Source organism: Corvus hawaiiensis, chromosome 5 (genome assembly GCF_020740725.1).
Source record: "Corvus hawaiiensis isolate bCorHaw1 chromosome 5, bCorHaw1.pri.cur, whole genome shotgun sequence".
NCBI classification, from domain to species: Eukaryota; Metazoa; Chordata; class Aves; order Passeriformes; family Corvidae; genus Corvus; species Corvus hawaiiensis.
This window is the reverse complement of record NC_063217.1, coordinates 67,652,054-67,673,632: the sequence shown is the minus strand read 5'-3', so window position 1 is coordinate 67,673,632 and position 21,579 is coordinate 67,652,054. Positions and strand designations below refer to the sequence as shown.

Genomic DNA, 21,579 nt, shown 5'->3' with positions numbered 1-21,579 from the left:
TGTAGTAGAAGAAGCTCCTAAAGTAATCAAGTGTTGTCATAGGGCAAAGCATTACCAGACTCTGTGCCTAAGAGGAAAAAGTCATAAGGATAAATGGAACATTTCAGCAGAAACAGAGTTCCCCAAGCATCTATGCGGAAATCCATGGAGTTAAAAAACCATTAATTCTCTAGAAACAGCGACCAGAAAAAGGGGGAAATGTTTGCAGATGACATGAAGGGGTTTGGGTCCTTCGAGTCTCGAGTAGCACATACCCCTGATGAGCAGTGAAGCGTGGGCAAACCTCGTCTGCTTCCGAGGTACCTGGCTCTGGAATGCAGAGCTGCAGAGCCACGTCAGCACACCGGGACAGCTGAGGAACCCACTCCCTGGAGCTGTGCCCTTAGGCAGTGGCTCCAAAGGATAACTGGTAGCTCTACGTCGAGCTTTCATGGTGCCATGGGAGTGTGTCTGCTCTGGGATTCCTGCACTGTGTTCCAATGGGTGCATTCAGTGCAGAGCCTTAGAAAAGATAAATGAAGAAGGTGATGTATATTATCATGAGAAATTGGAATTCATTCTGAGAAAAAAAGACCATGGAATATTTCCCTGAGAAGTTTCCCACAATGTACAAAGCCAGCAAGAAGGAAATAAAATACCAGGTTGTAAAAAGGAATTGAATTGAAAATGCACTAAAAAAGTGCTACAAAACCCCTACACAGATCATGTCACTATGTTCCTCCAGACAGTCTATTCATTCCACAGAAACACATGGCATAACAGCAACAATACTGAAAATAACTCTCTGCAAAGTCATATCAAAAGCTTAGTACTAATTAATGTAGACAGGCTGCTATAGGAGTGTGAAGTAAAGGAGGCTGCATGAGAACTGAGAAGGTAAATTGCATGCTTTTGTTTGCTGGGCTCAATGACAGGAGAGCAGCAAGGCAGCAAAACAACTGAAGGGCAGCAGGCTCATGAACTGATCAGATCATGCACATTTGATAAAATGATACCAATTTGACAAAAATTGCAGTAACCTGTTGAACTTGTGCAGCATGATTGAAACTGAAGGCTTAATATAGTGGGCATTTGGGTATTTGGTTCTTTGTGGTTGGAGGTTTAGATCATTGCTTGCAGAAGTGAAAACAGCAGCTATATTACAAATTGTCATGTAGAAAAGTACACAAATCCTCATACCTGACAGTTTCTTTTTGTTCCATCATCAAATTTTCACCTTGCTGGTCTAAGCCATTGGACTTACTCATACACCAATTTCCACATAAACATGCATATTCTACGTATTATTCTGAGCAAAATATACTGTAAGTAGATTGCTATATATTTATTTTGAAGAATATATTTTTTAATACAAGTTTTATGTAATTAATATGAGTACAAGTTATAAAATTGTGATGGGATCAGTAAACTGTAGGATTTTTGAAAATAAGTTTCTCATAGAGTGACTCCAGGATTCTCCCAACTCACGTATTCTTCTTACTGTGTAACTAATACTTACTACTTGTTATTCATCCACGTGGTTTGAACACTGCCTTTCTGCAGACAGTTAAGAGATTTTCATAATGACTTGAATGTTCATAGAACATGAAAGAGATTCTGAACTTGCCTGGAGACAATAAAATAAGTGAAATAACACTGGTGAGGAAAATAAAATGCAGCTTTTAGAGAATTCCTATGTTTTTAATTCTAACCATTTCTAGCTAAGTTTTCATTCAATGTTGGTTTTATTAGCCATTATTTTTATAAATAATATTACTGTAGTTACCAAAACCCCTAATCCAAGATTCAAACTCCATTGGACCATATTCTGTAGGATATATAACAGAGACTGTCATCACAATGAATACCTGATCAATCTGATTCTGCTCTATTTCTAATACTTTGAACCAGGTCCTGAGTTGGTAGCAGTGGAAACAGCACCATTAAATCTGCCTCAGGAGTATTTTGCCCTATAATTGATAAGAAATAGCTTTCATTTTTTAAAATATAATTTTGGTTCATTTTAGATGGGTAATAATTTTGTAATGCTTTAGAACTTTCCTGAAGTTTCATACTGACATTAGTGATAGAATAATTTTTCTTCCTATTAAAAGGTTAGGATATTTTCAATATACAAAACTGCCATAAAACCTTAACTTTCTATGTAGAAATGCTTATTTTGCTCTAAAAAAATTACTTTGGCAATGCTTAATCTACTTTGAAAGCAGATTAAAATAAACTACATAAGGGCACAATTTCCTGCATGAAATAACAGTGTTTACACAAGGAGACATTCTGGAATAATAACTGTGTTCTAAAGTAGCCCCCTAGTTAGCTCTGCAAGCTTTTCTACACACGCTCAAGCATTTTCATCCTCACTGATGAAAAGGTATCATTATCACGGCAATTATTGCCAACACCATCAACATATTTTATGTATGAATCAGGATTTTATCATGTTAGGTAGGACATAGAGGATAAAAAAGCTGATCTCTTACCCAAAGAGCTGGTGTCTAAGCAAGGTGAATTGGAAAGGGGAAAAAAATCCCTTTCTCTGGACATTTTGATTTGTGTGTTCTAAACATCATCCCTTTGATAGATGCACATAGTTCTGGGTTGCAGAGTCAGGGGATTTGGATGAGACTTGTTAGTATCATCCAAAGAAATTAAATGTAAGTTTGGCCTCATTCCATGCCTGTGCTTCTTTGGCTGGATCACCACTGACTCGCTCTGCAGCAGAGGTACCGTGGAGGTCTGAACACAATTTGGTCCGAGCACAAGTCCCTGTGTTTCTGTGAAAGCACACATGAAATCTGATGGTTTCGTTCTACAGAGTATTTGTCACCTGCTCAATTTGATCTATCCAAGTCGAGTTGGTTTACAAAAGAAATTAAAAAGTTTTCAAAACCCTTTTCACTGTTGAATGTTTCAGAATTGGACCATTAATTAATTTTAAATAATCTACCACAGAGCTAACGCAAAGCACAGTTTAACTTACAGTCATTATCCATCTCCCTGAATTAGATTGGAATAAATGACCTAGAGGAGAACAACGTTCATGTATTTACACCAGGACAAGAAGTGCCTCACAATCCTTTGATTATTTTTCAAAGGATTAAAAAAAGTGCATGTAAATATTTATTGTGTATTTTGATCTAGTTAGGATCATAAAGGCCCAATTCTGTATGCCAGGATTTGTAACACAACACTTTCTGCTGATGTTTAACATAAATATTTGAAAAGATGTTTTTAGCAAGAAGTCTTTACTGTCTTGAAACAACTTTCAAAAAAAAAAAAGAGAAAGAAATTACACTTTGGTACACTCAATATGACAGAAGAAGAACTTTCTTTAGTTTTTTATTTGATTAACTACATCTCATTCCTGGAAATTATTTGGGTAGTTTTATCACAGATGTGATAGACATAATAGTATTCCATTTATGTAAACATCAATAACGGCTATTTTGAATGGGACACTTGAATAATTTTTGAAAATGAGGCCTGTCTGCATTTTTGCTTTTAAAATTAGTCTACGTGATTTCTAATACAAATCAGGTATAAATTTGTGAGCTGTCTGATCCCTTCATTAATATTTTTTAATTCAATTTAATTCAATTTTTTAATTCAATTTTCACTTGAAGTGAAAAGGCACAGAAGTAAAACCAAAGAAATTAGCACCAATAAATTGCATGTACATATTACAGTTCTTGGTCTAAGAAGAAAACATTGTAATGCTGGATTTAAAAAATTTATACTGAAACAAAATGTTTATTGGCATGAATAAACAAGTTATATGTGCACACTCAAAGAGTTGTTCCTTTGTCAATAGTACAGTTTTGTGCTCAGAAAGAATGTTAAACTATGTGGATATCCTGCCACAGAGAAACTCCTGACTTACATTCAGGGATTTATCCCTAGGACAGGATACAGCTCTGATTTCTGCACAGATGAGAATTACTTTGCACATGCGAAATTTCTTAGCAGAAATGGAGAATGAGTTGAAAGGCCGTCATCCAATAATGCTAAGAAACCTAATGGGAAACCTTTTATTTTCTATTAAGTCTAGTAGAACATTCCCTTTTTTGCTGTATTTGAAATGCTGAGATTTTTTTGCTTATACCTCGTTTGCCACTTCAGATACATCATCTCTGTTAGGTAAATAAATCTTACAATAAACCTCCTACACCTGAAATAAAACTTAAATGTGTGCTAATTAAAATATAATTGAGGGAGAGCAAGACTGTGATGTATTTTTATGCATAATAGTAGGTTCTTTATGATCTTGAATAAACCACTTCTTATGATTCAACTGTTCAGTGTTTATTGCACAACTTCTGAAAGGTACTTTTATCTTACATTCACGACTGGTTTGCATTCTTCTTGGGAATGTATTCTTCTTGGGAATGTATTTTTCTTCCAGCTTCTGCTCAAGGGGAAGAACACTTACAGGGCATTATTGCAGCAATAGAAAGGAAATGTAAAAGCCAAATTAGAAAGGAATTTATAAATATGCAAAGATAACTGGGCTTTAGCCCAACAAAACCTATACATTACATTATTTTAATCAATTTTTATGGAAGTAGTGAATATAAGAAAGGGAAATAAGCATTCTTTTTTTTAGTTTTAAAGCACAGGTGATAGCTCTTAAATACTATTTGCTTCAATCTGTTTCTGTAACTGCGGTCTTGGGCAGAATTAACAGTACCCAGGACTGTACAAAATACTGATTAAAAATTGTGCCCGTCTTTAGGTTTACATAATATCTTCTATCTTAGATGACTCTAGAGCTCTTCCCAGCTACAGTGCAAGAAAATAATTGAAAAAGTTAAAAAAAATTAGTAATTTTTATTTGAAAGAAAATGATACTTTAAGTCAGTATTTCAACTATTTCTTTTCCTCTAATAGCTGTAAAAGTCTGTATTTGCCAGTTCTGACTGGAATGCATAGAAGTCCTGTGTATCTTAGCAAGCTCAGGCTGGTGCTATATTTATTCATTTAGGTCAATTTTGAGAGTGCTTATGTGTGCTGTGCATATACCATCTGTGGAGATTTTTCTTTTTAAATTATGGGACACCGTTTTCTGTGTTCCTACCAGTGGAGTACGAAGAAGACCGAAAAACCCAGCAGAAAGATTGCTTGAAACTTTACAGTAATTTTTAAAATTACTGTGCTACGCTGGTTTAAAATTCCAAAACACGTCTTGTCCTATAAATTTAAATCCTATGACAGAAGTAATTTAGCCACTTAGGGTCATGAGTCTCTCTAGGAAGCATGGAGATGTTTGCAGTTAAAATTTTCAAAGGCACTAAAGTTATTTATTTTTGATAGGCAAATTCTATTCATTATAAATAAATGGTGTTCTTCAATGTACAAGCCTCCTTATTGTGACAGTCAGGAGCTGGAGAATTGAATGTGTGCCTGCTCTTGGGTCCGTGCACAGCGAAGTCCTTTCCTCTCTGCGTGCCTCTGCCCAAGGAACTCCTTGGCCTGCAGAGGAGAGGCAATTATACTTGCTTTGGGTCTTTTGCTGTACACAATAACTGTGATTTTCCACAGTCATTTCCACTGCTTTAATTTTAGAGAGTTTCCTTTCCTTTTTCTTACTTTTTCTTGCCTTGACCTAAGTAGGAAAAATAGGGAGAGCCATTTAAAGAATGCAACAAATAGCCAGTAGGAGAGGGAAGTGCATCAGTTTATCATGTTTGGACAAGCACGCTGTAGGGATCGGTGTTGCTGTTTATCTGGCAAGCCTGTAAACAGCTCTATTTGTGTGCATTAACCACTGAGAATCCACATTTCCGAGCTAGTGGTGTGATTACTGCTGCTGGGAAGTAGCTGTGAATATGTTTGTTTTAGAAATACAGTATGGCGAGGTCAGAAAAGTGAAAAATTAGGTATTGGGTACCTTTTTGGAGAGGAAGTAGGAGGTACAATTAAAATATAATTTTTAACTTCAATACCTAACAAAAAATACAGAGGACACGGAGAAGCAAATTTTCAGAACTTGGTTCCTAAATTCTGCCTGAAAATCTCATGCTTGTATGAGTTGCAAGAGTAAATCTGCATTTCTTGCATACCCATGAACCTATTTCATATGTGTAAATGGTGTTATTTTACTTGGAATTTTTACAGGTCATCAGAAGTAATGTGGATTAGAAAGGAAAAATAAAGGATGCAGAGTAGATTCCCCTAAGAAGTACAGGAATGACAGACTCCTGTTTTTGCAAGTGAGCTGAGTCTTCTGACTTTATCTTTTCACCTTCAGCATCTCGGCTGCATTCAGCCCTGGAAAAAGATCCATTATGAAACTGCTTGAACGCAACCTTTCTTTATTCATAAGGAATTTTATAGATGCTGATATTGTGAATTCATCTTTTGTCAGAGTAAAATTCTGTCACTTTGTGACTTTTTTAGTTGACTGTTTGGGCTTTAATTTAACATCCATCTATGCTCAATTGGAATTTAGATGACAATTGAATGGAGCTGCACACAGCTGTGCATATTGATACTGAGATCTGAAAAAGTTCTACCTTACAAAGGAGATGCAGTAATAACTTTTTTTCTGCTCTACTTGAGATAAAAGGACTGTGTGCTTTGTGCTCCCACTATTCTTTATAAGGTACTCTAATGAACTAAATGGAATCCTTTCCACCACTGGAATGTCATGGTCTGTACTCTCACACTCTCTGGCCTGCCTTTAGCCTGTGTCAACCAGCTTTTTTCCCTAACAAGTCTGGGGCGTGGTGCCACTCCTGAAAGCAGATTGAATATGTTCTCATGCTGTGCCCCTGTATATTGCTTGATATGGCTGAGAAATTTTAATAATGTGGATATAAATCGTTCCATTCTGGTAGTCTTAAGTGACAAAGAATGGTGATGGGCAAGCTTCATTTATGGATAGAAACAAGCCAATATGCATTTTTGAAAAAGAGAAGTTTTCAAAGTCTCGTGAGAAGCCTTTGATACACTTAACGCCTGTTATCTTGCTAAACTGGGAAAGCCTCCCTGAAATCAGTGTGTGCTGCTCATGACAAGCAGTGTGCTTTAGAAGCAGAAAATAAAACATTCAGAAAAAGAGTGGGAACATATCTGTCAGGTCCTAATGCCAGCTAATCCCTGCTAGGAGAGAGGAGTGTTGGAAAAAACATCATGGCAAAGATAAATTGGATAGGAATTTAGTGTGATGCTGATGCAACACTGTAATGCATGTTACCTCATGTAAGAACAAGTAAATTTAATTATTTCAGGCCAAATCCTGCATGAATAATTTAGACACATCTGAAGGCCACCAAATGGTGATCTACATGTCTGCTTCTCCCTTGAATCTATAGGGAACTGAGGCACTTATGAGCAATTTAGGAGGAATGGTTCATATCCCTCCTCTTCTCCCCAGGGCACTGAAAATTTTAAGTCGCACTGTAGCTGGCCTTTAGTGTATTCTGCATTGGTTAACCCTCAAACTGAAATGTTCATTTTCAGGCTTGTCAGCTTAAAGAAATGTGTACTGCAGATTTTGTAAGAATGCAATAAAGATGGTGAATTAAAAAAAAAAAAGAACAAAAACAAATAGACTAAAAAGAAAAGAAGATTGAGGAGAAGAAATTACTGTTGCATATAAACACACAAGCAATTTTTATAAAATAATAAAGGAATAAAATATTGGTTTTACTAAGGATAATACCAAAATCATTAGCTTATAGTGAATTGTAAAAAATGTGAATTTGGCACTAGATCATGTATGTAATTAAAATAAGTTGTTGATGGAGAATTTGGAAATATTCTTGGGGAATATGCTCTGTGCTGTAAGTTTGACATACATCAGGAGTAATTTGGGAGTTTTTTATTAGGTCAACCCAGTACATAATTATAAGAACTCTTGCAAAATTAAATATTCCATGGTTCTGTGACTTTAATAGTGATGTCATGTATTATCTTTAGTGTTTTCAGGTAGATAATATGGTTATAATAGTACAGAAAGACAAAGAAGCTTTGTTCCCATTGCAACTTGTGGAAAAATGGTCTTTTAGTATTTTACAGTACATTATAGAATATAGCCTAGTACTTTCTGTGCTGAGTTGTAGTAACTAAAAAGCATTGTTTCGGTAGTAAATAATCAGAACCAGAGATAAATCAAATCTGACATCTGCTATGCTGCTGGGCTGTTGCTGGGAGTGGAAAAGAAAATTCTCTGCATTTAGAACAGAAAATCAAATGCACATAAAAGTATCTTGTGAGCAACAGAACATTGATGACAAAATCCAGGGCTTGATTCAAAAGACAATCCTTCTTAGTCATGTGCTTGATGTAAAGCACATGTTGATTAAGGTCACTGCTTAAATGAATTGGGACTTGGGTAGTTGTTCTTAAGAACTGAAAAGCTTTTTTTTTTTTTTTTTTTTTGTTTTCTAGAGGATTTGCTAAGTCCAGGTGGCATATAAATCTCAGAGCTCCCATAGTACCAGAGAAACATTATTTCAGTGGCTGTCATGATGTGTCAGCATTTGTATCAGGCATCTCACTTGCCATATGAAAACAGTTGCATGTTCTAAACATCAAAAATACCTAAATACCTTTTAAGTATGTATTTTCCAATCTCAAAAAAAAAGCTAAAAGAAGTGGCAATATGTGTAAGTCAGCAATTTGGTCAATACTTTTTTTCAAAAAATAATGATAATCTTTTGTTGGTCTAGAACGTGATGTTCACATTTGAAAAGTGGCAGTTTTGTACTTAAGTGCAAAGGATAAACCACTTGCCCCTTTTTCCTGGAGTAGGTAACAGTGCTTGTCAGGTTTACTGCATTATGGTCAGTGCAGTATCCAGCACTGTCAAATTTTGGCATGGTCGGGAATCCTTCTTTCTTGAACTGATTTAAATGAATATAGACATGGAAATGTATGCACTTAATGAAAGGAGGAAGAAAAGCACAATATATGTGGTTATATAGTTTTCTTTATATAAAAGACAGGGGTTTTTTGCATAATCATGTTTGTTCCAGAAGTAAAGATATACTCTCAAAGGAAGGAAAGATTTTAATGGTTTGTGGAGATTATTTATTTAGCTAAAATCAAGCCTGTTTCCAGAAAAGTTTCAGCACAGCAATACAAACTTTTGCATTTTGGCCTACTCTTAATTTATTCATAGCCTGAAGACCTGGTGCTCACAATTGATTTTCTTGTCTCACATGAAATCTGGGTAATTGTACCCATCAGTCCAAATGCTGTTGGTTTATTTTAGAAACAATATTTTTATTTTGGGTTTTGCAGATGGCAGAAGGAACATTTCAGCCATGCTGAATGCCATATCATTATTAGGGGCAAATTCTACCCTGGGGCAACTGACAGGTTCACATGCATGAGCTTCTCCTGCCTCCTGTCGTGTCACAAGCCAGAATTCAACAGGCAGAATATGGTCTCATTCTCACCTAACAGCTTTAAGTGGCCCTCAGGATTCTTCAGTCACACTCCTAAAGCACACAAACAGTGATCACCAAAGCCAACAGACTCACTGACATTAGAGGAGAGTCTATCTTATTTAATTATTTATCAATATTTTCAATTACAAAAGTAAGTATGCTCCGTCTTCCTTTTTTTTTTTTTTTTCTTTTCCCCCAACTATCTGTTATAATGCAGAGTTAAAAACCCACGTTAATTGTGTAAAATGAAACATGGGCATCTGGACTGCAAGGTGTTTTATCCGAGAGTTCTCTACTGAATGTATAGACTTGAAGAACAAAATCTCTTCACTAGAGCCTTGAAAGAAAAGAAAAAATGTTCCCCTTAAACTAACTCATGAGGAAAAGATATATGAGTAAAGTGCTATTTTTATGTTTGTGTTCCAAAGTTTATTGGACTGGATAAGACACTCTCTTTTTATTATGCCATTAATGGAATATTCATAAAAGATTATTAGCAATGCTTTAGCAAACTTCTGTAAGTAATAGATCATTTTTAAAAGGAAAAAAAAGACTTTATGGATTGCAAAATATACTGAATTGACACCTGCAGTGACTGGAATGCTTTTTTATCCACAGAACATGGGTGGCAGCAGAGTAATCCCCATCCTACATCCCCCAGCCCCAGCCCCAGCCGTGTGTCTCACCCTTTACCTGGATGCACCACTACGAAGGGTGAGGGAGCTCCCGTTCACTTGTTGACCTCTTTCCAAAAAAATATCGTTGCTGATATCTGAACTTGAGCTCCAAGTTAAGTGGAACAGCCAGGTTATTTCATACAGAATATATTCTACCACTGCTTAGGTCTCTGTCTCTATTTGCTTGGGCTGAGTTGGAGCAGGGGTGCTGAATTTGCAGCCTGGTTGGTTGGTCACTAGCATTATCCACTACTGGCTCTGGTGAAGCTACTGGGACACAGTGAAGAGCCATGTTTCATCTACTAAAGTTAACATGTAGACTGTAAGGCAGACCATCAAAATATAAGGACAGTCAAAATTAACAATGTAAATTTAAAACCAACCTTGCCGTAATGCATATGAGGTAATTAACTCCTTTTAAAATTATTGTTCACTGCAAGTGAGGCCAGAATAGCGGGGCTGTTTCTGAGTGAAATGCAGGAAGTCACAGCCTCCTCTGTTCCTTCATCATTTGCTGTGCTCTGTGGTGAATGCTCCATCTGGGTGGCATGGTGAGGCATGCAGTTTGTACAGGGGACCCGCAAGAGAAGACAGTGAGTGGAGTGCTTGCATAAAAGCCCATATGTGAAAGCCTATGTGAAGGCAAATATTGCTTGGATATTGTCTGAACTTAAAGAACCTAGGTCTGAAACAAGATAAGAGTTTACATACTGGCTTTACCCTTGTTCTTCTGTTGCATAAGTTTTTTGGTTTAAAAGAAAAGCGTTTAGGTCATCTTTCTCCTAAGTGGAGGGGGATCAGGAGTATATCTGCAACAGCAACAGCATGCCTGGTATTTGATACTCTTTGGAAATTTTATCATCTAGCAGTTCCTTTGGATCTTTAGGCTGTTGGCACTTCTGGGGGGGACTCAGCAGTTGTGTAAAGAGCAGAAGTAATGCTGCAGGTGTTTATGGAGCTATTAAATACAGTCCAGAGGGAAAGTGACAATAGTTATAAAACGTTATAGCATGTGTTTTCTTTTTCTGCTTGTGTTGCCAGCTGTGGAGGGAAGCACTGGGCCCTTCCTCTGTCCCTGTTAGATTAGCTACCACTGCTAAGCTGGAGCAAAATTTGATTGTGAGAGTTTGAAGGTGTTCCAAGCACAGACAATCCCTTCTAGGCTTTGCCAAAAGAGGAGATACTCCTGCCTGTACTCATAAAGTAGTAATCCAACACCAAGTTTGGATGCAACAGGATGGTTTGCAACAGGGTGAAAGGAAGATTTATTAAAGAAACAAGAACTTTACAGTATTTTCAGTTCGTTTCTGATCCATGAGCTAGGAATTATCACTGCATAATTTACTCTCTCCTTCCTGTTTCTTATGTTAGTGTTTTTAATTTCTTTTTCTGTTCAACTACCACTAATGTCTTTTTATGTCTTCTCTTATCAGTCTACACAGAACTAGCTTGCTGTGGATGGGAGGCTTGTTAGGGTGTATTGAGCAACAAATGAATCTTAATATATTTTTGCCAGGTCTTATTTTATTTTATTGTTATTGTATTTTATTGTATTTTATTCCATATAAATTTTATGCATTAAGTGCTCTTACTGTAACACTCAAAATCTTTGTTGTTTAGGGAAGGATCAATAGTCAGTACACCATAAATCCTGTACCCTAAGAATTTTAATTGCAATGCGTGCCAATCTTTAATCATCTTGTTCACCTCAAATAATATTAGAATATATGTACAATTAGTATAATTACATTGTCAGAATTATGAAATTGCTTACTAATAAAGCCTTTTTTTGACTACCCATACTCACACAGCCATGAAGCTTCCCTGCATACTAGTTTGAGAGTTTGAAACAGGTGATAAAATAGGGATGAAAGAGAGAGCTGTGATCTCAGTGGAGATATTAGGCACCAGAAATGATGGTGTTCTTGTTCCAGCTCTTACACTGACTCTGATACTTCCATTTCTATAGCACTTGCCATCTCTGGATCTCAAAGTGGATTATAAAGAATAGTGATTTAAACCTTCCTGCACCTCTAGGAGATAGGTAAGCAATATTATTCCCATTTTACAGATGGAGAAATTGTGATACAGAGAGGCTTACTGTTTCTTATTTAAAAGTTTATTTATGAACACACATGCATGCACACACACAGAACTCAAAGCAGATGTCAGAACTTCTGTTGCTCTCTTTTTTAAGTTGAGTCCATCCTCCTTTCCATTTAACCTCTCTGGTTTATATTCCCCATCTGTAAAAAGTCGGAAATTGGTATAGACATGGAGAGATTTGCTTGCACATAAGTTTCTGTGCAAAACCAGAAAAAAGCCAAACAAACACGGAAGATGAAAGTTGCCTTTAAAATCCAATGCTTTTTTATGTGTTGGCAGAGGATATTTTAAGATTTGGGACAAAAATTTTTGTAGGTGGGGAGAGTTGCAGTAATTCTGCAACCTAATGCATAATATTTAGTTATGGCTATAAAAGGGCCTGACTGTTTTGTAATATAAGCGTATTAACGCTGAAGATTAAAAATTTGAAAATGCATCAATTTACATGTCAAGATGCCAGACACAACCAGTAACTCAATCTCTGTTTTACCTGAAAGATGGTAAATCAACATCAACAGCCCCAAGGCACTGTGTCAGACAGGAATGGGGCAGTGGTGCTGCATAAAAGCAGGGATCGCCCCAGCTGCATCTCTGTTTATCTTTCTCCCAGCAAAGTCCTACTGTGTCTGTAGTGCAGCATGAGTTCCTCAGAGGCAGACACCAATCTAGATGACTATGCTTAAATATTTACAAGAGAACTGAAATTATTACTGAGCTTTGGGAAAAAAGTTTTAAAGGTCCAATATAAGTCTTGTTATCGTTACTACTATTATTGGAATGATTGTTTCTTGTAATATTAAGAAAGATACTTTAAAAGATATCTAGAAACTCGATTAATATGATCATGTACTGCATCAAAACATCATGAAGGTTCTGATCTCATTAATCTTAAACCCAATGTTTAAAAAACATTTTGCAGAAGCTTTTAAAAATTCTAATTCTGCTACTAATTTGCTACAGAATTGAAAACACTGAAAACATCATCTTTTAGATGTTTTAATTTTAACAACACAGCTGTCAGTTTTCTGTATGTTGAACAGATAGCTTATACAGACATGTTTTTCACATTTTCCTGTGTGCATCCTGTAGCATAGACTGGCTAGCTTAGACAAACATACAACAGTCACGGTAACATTTTCCTGTAAGGAATCTTAACTTCCCAGTGATACAGTAGCTAGATTTCATACCTTTACTAGTGAATATATCTATGAAATAAGTATGGATAATGTGTATATTTATGTTAAATGGAACGGAGACTGGATGTGTTCATGTGTCAACATGCAAGCATCAACCTGTACATGGATGGCTTGATTCAAAGATTCATTCAAAAGTTAAGATTTTTGTTTCAGTTGTAAAACTTCATGCAGAGAAGCAGACTGAATTTCAGGTAGGGATTTAGTTGATTTGGAGCTAAGGTAACACCTGATTTTATCACTACAAGCTTTACCAGGTAATAATGGTGCTGATGCTAATTATAATACTTGAGCAAGAGAATTAGTTCGTTGTTCTAATGCGTGGCTGAGATCAGAATTTAACCTGGGGTCTTCCTGAATGATAGTACAAATCATTTGTTACTTTTGCTCCCAGTTACAGTTAAAGTAGCCAGTGTCTTGGGGAAATATAGCTACTGCAGCTGGTAGATTAGGATATGGCTTTGCTAATGCATTGACCTTCTTCATCCGTGTAACATGAGTTAATTTTCAGCCTAACAGTAAATGCTGAAATTTGAATTGTAGCACTAATGCACCATTTTTTCATCTGTCAAACTAGACTAAAGGGTCATTTGGTAATGAGGATAATGGTTCACTTTGAAAGAGAAGGAAAACCAGCTTCTGAATCTTTGGGGGAATTCTAGATCTTGCTTCAAATAACGAGATGAACTAGGGAAAAATTAGGCTGTGAAATTCCAGTAATACTTAACCTGTAAGTCTGAATATTTGCCTTATGCTGATTCTGTACAGGCACATTGGAATATCTGCCATGGCATGTTAGACAGAATAATAAAACAGCCTATGAAATTTGGTATTCAGGGTATCAAGCCTCAAAAAGAGGCTTTCTCTGAAAAGTGAATCAACATTAAACTGTTTGCTATAAAGGGAATTTTCAGCAACAGTTTGTGACAAGTTTTGATTGTTTCTCTACCCTCTAAGAAATCCTAAACCTAAGAACTGTTGGAGACTGATTTTTCATTTTTGTTCCTCTCAGAAGTGTCTTTCTTTCTTTCCTGCAGCACGGAAAAGGATATGCTAGTCACTTCTACAGGACTTACCTGAAGCAGCATGATTTGCACAAAAGAAAGTCGACCAACAAAAAGCATCAACTTTCAACTTCATTATCTTGGCCATCCAGTTCTGTGTAACTGAAGGATTTGTGTGCTGTTGGAGACATCCTGGCCAACAATAGGACCTAATTGCTCTCAGCAGGCCTGAGAAATGAGTTGAAATGTGTAGAACTGTAGAAACTTCAGAGGCAACTGACCTTGCCTCTCTGATCAGTGTGTGCCTGTTTACAGCACTATATATCTTTCTCTCTCCAAAATGTCACTGAGCCCTTTAGATGTTTATATTCACCACAAAAAGCCAATCGTACAGATAAAAGAGATGTGCATTATAAATGCAATATCACTGTTTTAAACTTGACTGTTTTATATTATTTTTGTGTGATCAAGTGTTTCCCAAACTATTCCAACTTTACAAGAGAGATTGTGATCATGTTCTTTTCACCTGTGGGTCATAAAAATGTTGTTAATCTGAAGACCCACAAAATTATCAAAGACATTTCTGTAGTTTATACACCGTGTTGCAAAGTGTTTACTGTACTATTTCAAAGCTTCTAAATAAATATAATATATATATATATTATATTATATATAATTTTCCGAAAAACGTGGTACAACTTAGTTGATTTATAAATGGATTCATACAGTCTACACCATACACTAAAGTGAGAAGATGATTCAGGGTTCCTAAGCTATCCTTGCTAAAAACAAAAATAAAATAAACCTTTAATAGTACTTCCCCAAAATTCGTATTTTGGTCAATCCTGTTTTTCTTGTTTAAAAAAAAAAAAAGCTGTAAGCAACAACATTTTGTCTAAAAAGTTGTAAGGAATTTTCAATGCCAAAGATGCAGCTGTCAGTATTACCCGAATGAGCGTTATGTACTATCAGAGGTATAAATCACTCTCCATTATTTTGATTATGTTTCTATGGTTTTTAATTTGGAATCACGAAATCTTTTATAAGGCTCTATAAATTCACCTGTATATGTTGTTAAAAAGAACACTGGGTGTCTGTACATTTTGCAATGTAAGATATAATGTAAGTGAAGTTAAGTATTTTAAGAAAATCATCCCAAGCTCATAAATATGTATACATACATACATACACACACACACAAACACCCACACATCTCTCTTTGACATAGTTTTGTGAAACTATACAAATATATTGCCTAAAAATATTTCTCTTGTGGCTAGGAATAGTTGTTGATAGAATTCAAATTACAAAGGCAAAGTATATGCCAGACTCTTTTATCACAAAGGAGATTTCTGATTAGGAACATGGCACATTCTCAGCTGACCCCTCTCCCATTGGAGTTAAAATGGTGTTGGCCACCATCTTTGTTGGGAAAAGGATTAAGCCCTTGCATATAATCTTTATGTTCTGTAATAATTCTGTGGTCTGGAACAGTATCTTAGAGCACTTCTTTTCTATGAAATATTGAAAAAAGTAAAATTTCGAAGGTAAAGTTTAAAACTACTTTCATGTCCATGGAGTTTAAGTACCATTTACTAAATGTAAAAATCTAGTAAAATTTTTTTTCTTTTTTTTTTGTGCTGTGATTTTTTCCCCCACTGTACCTTAATACATCAAACAATGAGAACAAATGAGAGCACACTTTGTTATCAGCCAATGCCTAGCCAAATTTAAACCAATTCCTACTGGTGATTCAGTATTAAGTAAAACAAGAGAAAATGTCTCATTGATTGCAGTGGAATTTGGATCATGCCGTTATATAGGAATTCTGTTATCCCCACCATGGGATGAATGTCTGAGAAGCCACTGCTATGTCATAATAGAGTTTGTGTTTCTTCTTTTTGTTTGTTGGTTCTGGGTTTTTTTGTTCTCTATAATGACAGTTCCTGTCAGATAGGAGTATATAAATCACTTGTATGAAAACCATCCTGCTGTAGATCCAAATATATACAGGGAATCCAACATTCCTGATCAAATTCCACAGGTTCTTTTAAACCTAGTAGACTAGGCCCTGAAATTGTTAATTTAATATTCCAAACAAAAAAAATATGCTCATTAAACCACTTTAATGTGCACATCTAGCACATTTCTATAACGACAAATTGGTTTATGAGATCTTTTTAAAAATGTATGTTACACAAAACCCAATCCAAAAATCCCCCAAACAACTTCAATAGCTATTGATTTGAGCAAACACAATGGTGAAATGTTCCTCCTGCTGTAGGTAGCAAACCTTTTAGTTGCCCACAGGCTTCATTTATTTTATGAAGTAATGGAATTTGTGACAAATATTTCATCTAAAGGAGATTATTAGATTCTTATTTCTGCTTTTAAAGCAAGAAAGTCCTTGCCATTCTTAAACCTGTTTTTAATTTGTTTCTAAGTAACTTTTCAATATAGACATATATTGCAAATTATGGTTGTTTTCGGTCTTTGCGAGGAAAAGGAAATGGTTTTATTTTCTATTTAATGAACAGCCAAAGTGTTTCTATTTAATGAAGCTCCCTTTACATTTTGCATGCCATTTTTTTCTGAAAAAATTATTAACTATATCATGTCCTGTCATTCATTTCCAAAACTGAACTCTTTCCATCAAGTGTGATATACATACAGATTTTTCATCTTTTTTTATTTTTATTAAATGTTAAATACCATTGGCATTGGTCCATATATGTACAGAAATCCTTCTGAGTTCACTGGGAGAGTCCTAGAGGGAGTCATGGCAGGATGCAGAACTGTCAAGTGAAAGGAAGATTTGAAGTACTACAGCCTGAGCTCTTGAGATAAAGCTGTAGCTTTTGCTGATTTCCCTTGCTCACTGTGAATTTTGGTATGCTAACATATGCTGGCACGAGCTTTGGGACACATTAAAACCCAGTACACAGCTGCTGTCCCAAGAGAAGGGCAAATTGGGCAGTACAGAGGCTCAAATTGTCCTGTTTGTTTGTTTTAGTGGGCATCTGGCCACCTGCCATTGAAATTGCCCTGTTCAGCATCTCCCATGTGTTCCGTCGTGCTACTGGGTGCCTGTCTGCATGGACAGGTGTGTAAATGCCTTCAAACATCACCTTGTGTGTTTGCCTCTTCCTCTGAGCACATGTGATGCAAATGTCAAAGGACTCTCATTTGCATATTGGACCCAACAGTGGACTGAAGTAATCAGGAAGTATTTAGGTTGGATATTAAAGGGAAAGATTGATACCCATAAAACTGAGATAAGGAAGATTTTGAAATCTCCTTCATTAAAGGTTTTCAAGGACAGTTCCAGAAACACCTGTAAGGGATGATATATGTGTACTTAAACTTGCCTCAGAGGAAAAGCACAGAGAAGGCTCTCAGTCCTGTTGTTCTGCAGTGTTCCTAGTGGGGCATGATAAGCTTTGCAGGAGTTAATCTGTACACAGCTGTAGGGATAAGAATGTTCTATCCTTCAATTAGTTCTTTGAAGCAATATTTAATGTTTAAATTTACAATTTACGAGCATAATAGAACAAGCTGCCTGTGAGAAGAACTGTCTTTGGAGCAAATTAGTGTTCAAGCAGAGAAGACAGTGTCTTATAAAAGATAACAATATGGAATCAGGGAATCTTTTTTTTTTCCCAATTCCTGATTGAGATATTTAGCAATGGATTTCTAAGCAGCTTGCCTATTCAAATTCTTCAAAATCAGACTTCAGTTTCTTCTGGATGGATTCTTCCAAAACTTAGAAATACTAAAACATTTCACTACTTGAAATAAAATTCCAAATTTTTAAAGCGAGTTTTTGCTAACATACCTATTGAGGGAAGGTATTTCCATGGACATATTCTTAAATTACTGGAGCAAGGTGTAGTGATTTTTCCTTAGTGTTGTTGCCAGATTAGGTGAGATTAAAATGCACAGATAAATACAATTCGTAAAGATTCCTTCATTATAGCCTCTGTACAGTAGTAGGGGAGATACCTATGAGTGTGTGTGTGTGCGTGTGTGTGTGTGTGTAACTATAGTTCAAATTCTGGGAGGTTGCCATGGGATTTTTCTTACAGCTCCCATCAGTAAATGTAAACAGAACGGTAGAAACACATGTAGGGTACTACAAAACTAGACTTGTTCCTTAGTGTAGAATGGAGTTTTGCATTCAAGAATTAAATTCAGCCCCTTTTTCATGTGTTACACCCGCAGGCAAGCATACTACTCATTTTTTTACTTCCAAAATGTTACCTGTTTATAGAAAGGGTTTTTTTTCATTCTTTTTTAAGGTAATATCATTCCTCAGGGTAAAGGGTGGAAAAATAGATAGTCTTCCTAGGCTGATAAATTGCAATTGCAATTTTGCAAGGCTGTTAAATATTTGTATGTCTTACCTGGAGAAAGCCGATCATCTCCTGCCACTGTTCCATGTTCAAGTCTTGAGTTTTACGGCATTTGGACTTGTGGATTAAAACCTGTACAAAGGTGTAGGGGCCAAAATAAGAATCTTTGATACACATTTAGTTATTGCAATTTGATTGCAAGAAATTGGCATCAGATGTCTATAAAGGATAGAAAGTTGTTTATTCTATTCTCTTTGCAGTCATGTAAAAGGCAGCCAGTAGGACTTTATTATAATATTGTGCTATGACAAATTCTGAAACTGTGACTTAAATCCTTTGCTCTGATCCCTACATCAGAGATCAAATTCTTCTTAAAGAGCTCCTTCATTTTCTTTTGTCTCTAAGAAATGGATACATATATATATAAACAAATATACACAGCCATTACAATCCATTGTTGAGCATCTGTGTTTTTGTAGATATCCTCATATGTAAGAAATAAGCAAGAACTAACTTGGACAGATTTCTTGAACTGAAATTGTTTTTGAATTTGAATTTGTTAATAAAGTTCATGATATTGACAGACATAAAAAAAAATCAAATCTCTGTGGGTGTAGTTTTCCAGAAGGCAAACACTTCACTTAGGAAGCATCCTGTCAAAAAACTGTATAAATGCAACTGCTGGAAATTTTGCTGAGTCAAGATGAAAGATGCTGTGCTAAAGCTTTCTTGTTCACTGCATCAGCACTGAATAAGGTGTCCTCTGGATGTTAACCACTTTAGGCAAGCAGAAGATATCAAAAATTGCAAACGGGGTTCAATGTTTACCATTCCTGCTGAAGAGAGACTTAGACAATAGGTGAATATATACTGAAATACTAATCTATGTTATACAATATGGAAAAAAACAGTTAAGTCAAACATTTGAGAGAAGAGAATGCTTTCAAATACATGCACTTCAAAGATTAAAGTTCATCTGATGCTCAACCTAGTAGCATATTTTGGATAACTCATCTTTGATTTGCACTAACACTGGAGAGCAATGTATTGTGTAACAAAGCCTTACAGCTACATGATAAAAGGAATGTAACCAAAGCAACCTTAAGTTTTAGAAGTCTTGGATCCAAACACTCAGGTTGCAAAACTGAGCTGTATTTTATATGCATCAGAGCCTAATTCCATTAAAGGCAGTGGCCCAAGTTGCAGTGATCTGAAGGAGAGTGAAAGGAAGTTTTTGTTTCTTTCTTTATGCATTTTTAAGCAAGAGTATCCTGCGATAAAATTATTTGACATCAGAAAAAGGGAAACTTTACTAGCTTTGTTTTTAAAAAGCTGCACAATCCAGTTTTGAAATTTGAAAGTTTGGACACAGATGTGTCAGTGTAAAATAGACATTTCTGATCATTTTATCTCAAAACAAAATAAAACAAGAAGCTAAGTGATATAAATGTTCAGGTTTTCTATTAAGATAAAGACAGAAATGCAGTCCTGAAAAGATAGATTCAGTTTTTTTATTATGCAGAAGTTCAGACAACCAAAAATTCATTGGAGCAGAATATTCTTACACTGCCCTAGCTGTTGGTTGAAAATGTGAGGAAAACAAACAAAGAAAATATGAACCTCATCTTTATGAATGTTTCAGAAAGTTTTGCTCTGGAAGGTAACAAACAGATCCTAAGAACATTGTCTCCTTTCAGACCTAGACTGAAAGATGTTTTCTATCATCTTTTCTGGTCTAAAATACTTGGAGTATAAAAGCAGTCCTCCGAATGGTTTGTACGTTCACCTCAGTGGAGGGAGGGTATTCCCACTTGTTGAGAATAACATGGCAAAAAGACCTAAATGAAGCCTGATGTCAAAATTGCCTAGTAATTCCATCCCCATCACTACAGCTTTTCTAAACAGGTATCAGAATAATTGAGAGCTGAAACATTATGGGATGCTGCTGGAAAAGCAGTGGTGTGGCACTGTTTCTATGTGAAGAAGAAAAAGAGAGGCAGAGAGAAAGGGAGAGAAGGTTCTCTGCTCTTCCTAGTTTTACAGACGGCATTAATTGGTACTTAAACAGTGTTTTGTTCATAAATATCACAAAAGGAGAAAGATTTCACCACGAGAGCAATATATTTGTTATGGTGTATGCTATCTGAAAAAAAAAAAATGAATGCAAGCAAATATTTTCCTGCTCAACCCCCTGAAGATGAGGCTAAATGATGCCCTTGGAGCTCACAGCCATTCAGTTTTTGAGAGAGGCTCTGTTTGATTTATATTCTAGCTGTCAACAAAGAAAGAGAAGAGAGACAGTGTGCTGGAAGTAAAAGATAGGTAATTAATATAATCTAGGGGAAAAATGCAATATACCTTGTAATAATATCATTAAACCTCACTGAGCTGCTTGAAACGATCTGTTAAAAATTAAGCAAACAAGCAAACAAAACCCCCAAAACAAAAAATAAATCTGCTTCTTGGCACTCCAATTACACATTTACATTGGATCAATCACAGCTACATTGAAATAAAATGGCTGAGGTATAGATGTAAGGTATCGTATTTTCCTTCCACCTATTTCCAGGGGATGGAAGGGGGGCAGTCCTGGCATCCAGCACCTCCTTGGGGACAGGGATAAGGGGAGGCTGAGCCAGGCCGTTGGCCCATGGATAGGGGTCAGGATCAGGCTCAGTGCAGGGTACCAGGGTCATTCCACAAGCCAGGGAGCCTCTCCCCACACCCCCCGTAGGACAGAGTCACCCTTGGTTGCACTGGTCCAGAGCCAGCCCCAAGGCCCCAAAATCAAACATTCTGGAACATTCCTCATCCTACTGTGAAAATTTAACAGACAGACTTCCAGATGTATTATT

General features: G+C 36.2%; 1 protein-coding gene across 5 annotated transcripts in view; it reads left to right on the top strand.

Moving 5' to 3' along the window:
- The window catches only part of PCDH10 (protocadherin 10), a 34,348-nt gene extending 18,342 nt beyond the window's left edge, over window positions 1-16,006 (top strand). For 2 of the 5 annotated variants that reach the window (XM_048303091.1, XM_048303092.1), the window contains exons 5-7: window positions 10,011-10,106; window positions 12,039-12,113; window positions 14,406-16,006. In XM_048303091.1, coding sequence (XP_048159048.1) covers window positions 10,011-10,106; window positions 12,039-12,073 — 131 coding nt within the window. In that variant the 3' untranslated portion in view covers window positions 12,074-12,113; window positions 14,406-16,006. The remainder of the gene's footprint in view (window positions 1-10,010; window positions 10,107-12,038; window positions 12,114-14,405) is intronic. The other 3 variants (XM_048303095.1, XM_048303094.1, XM_048303093.1) reach the window with 2 other exon arrangements.
- The last annotated feature ends 5,573 nt before the right edge of the window (window positions 16,007-21,579 follow it).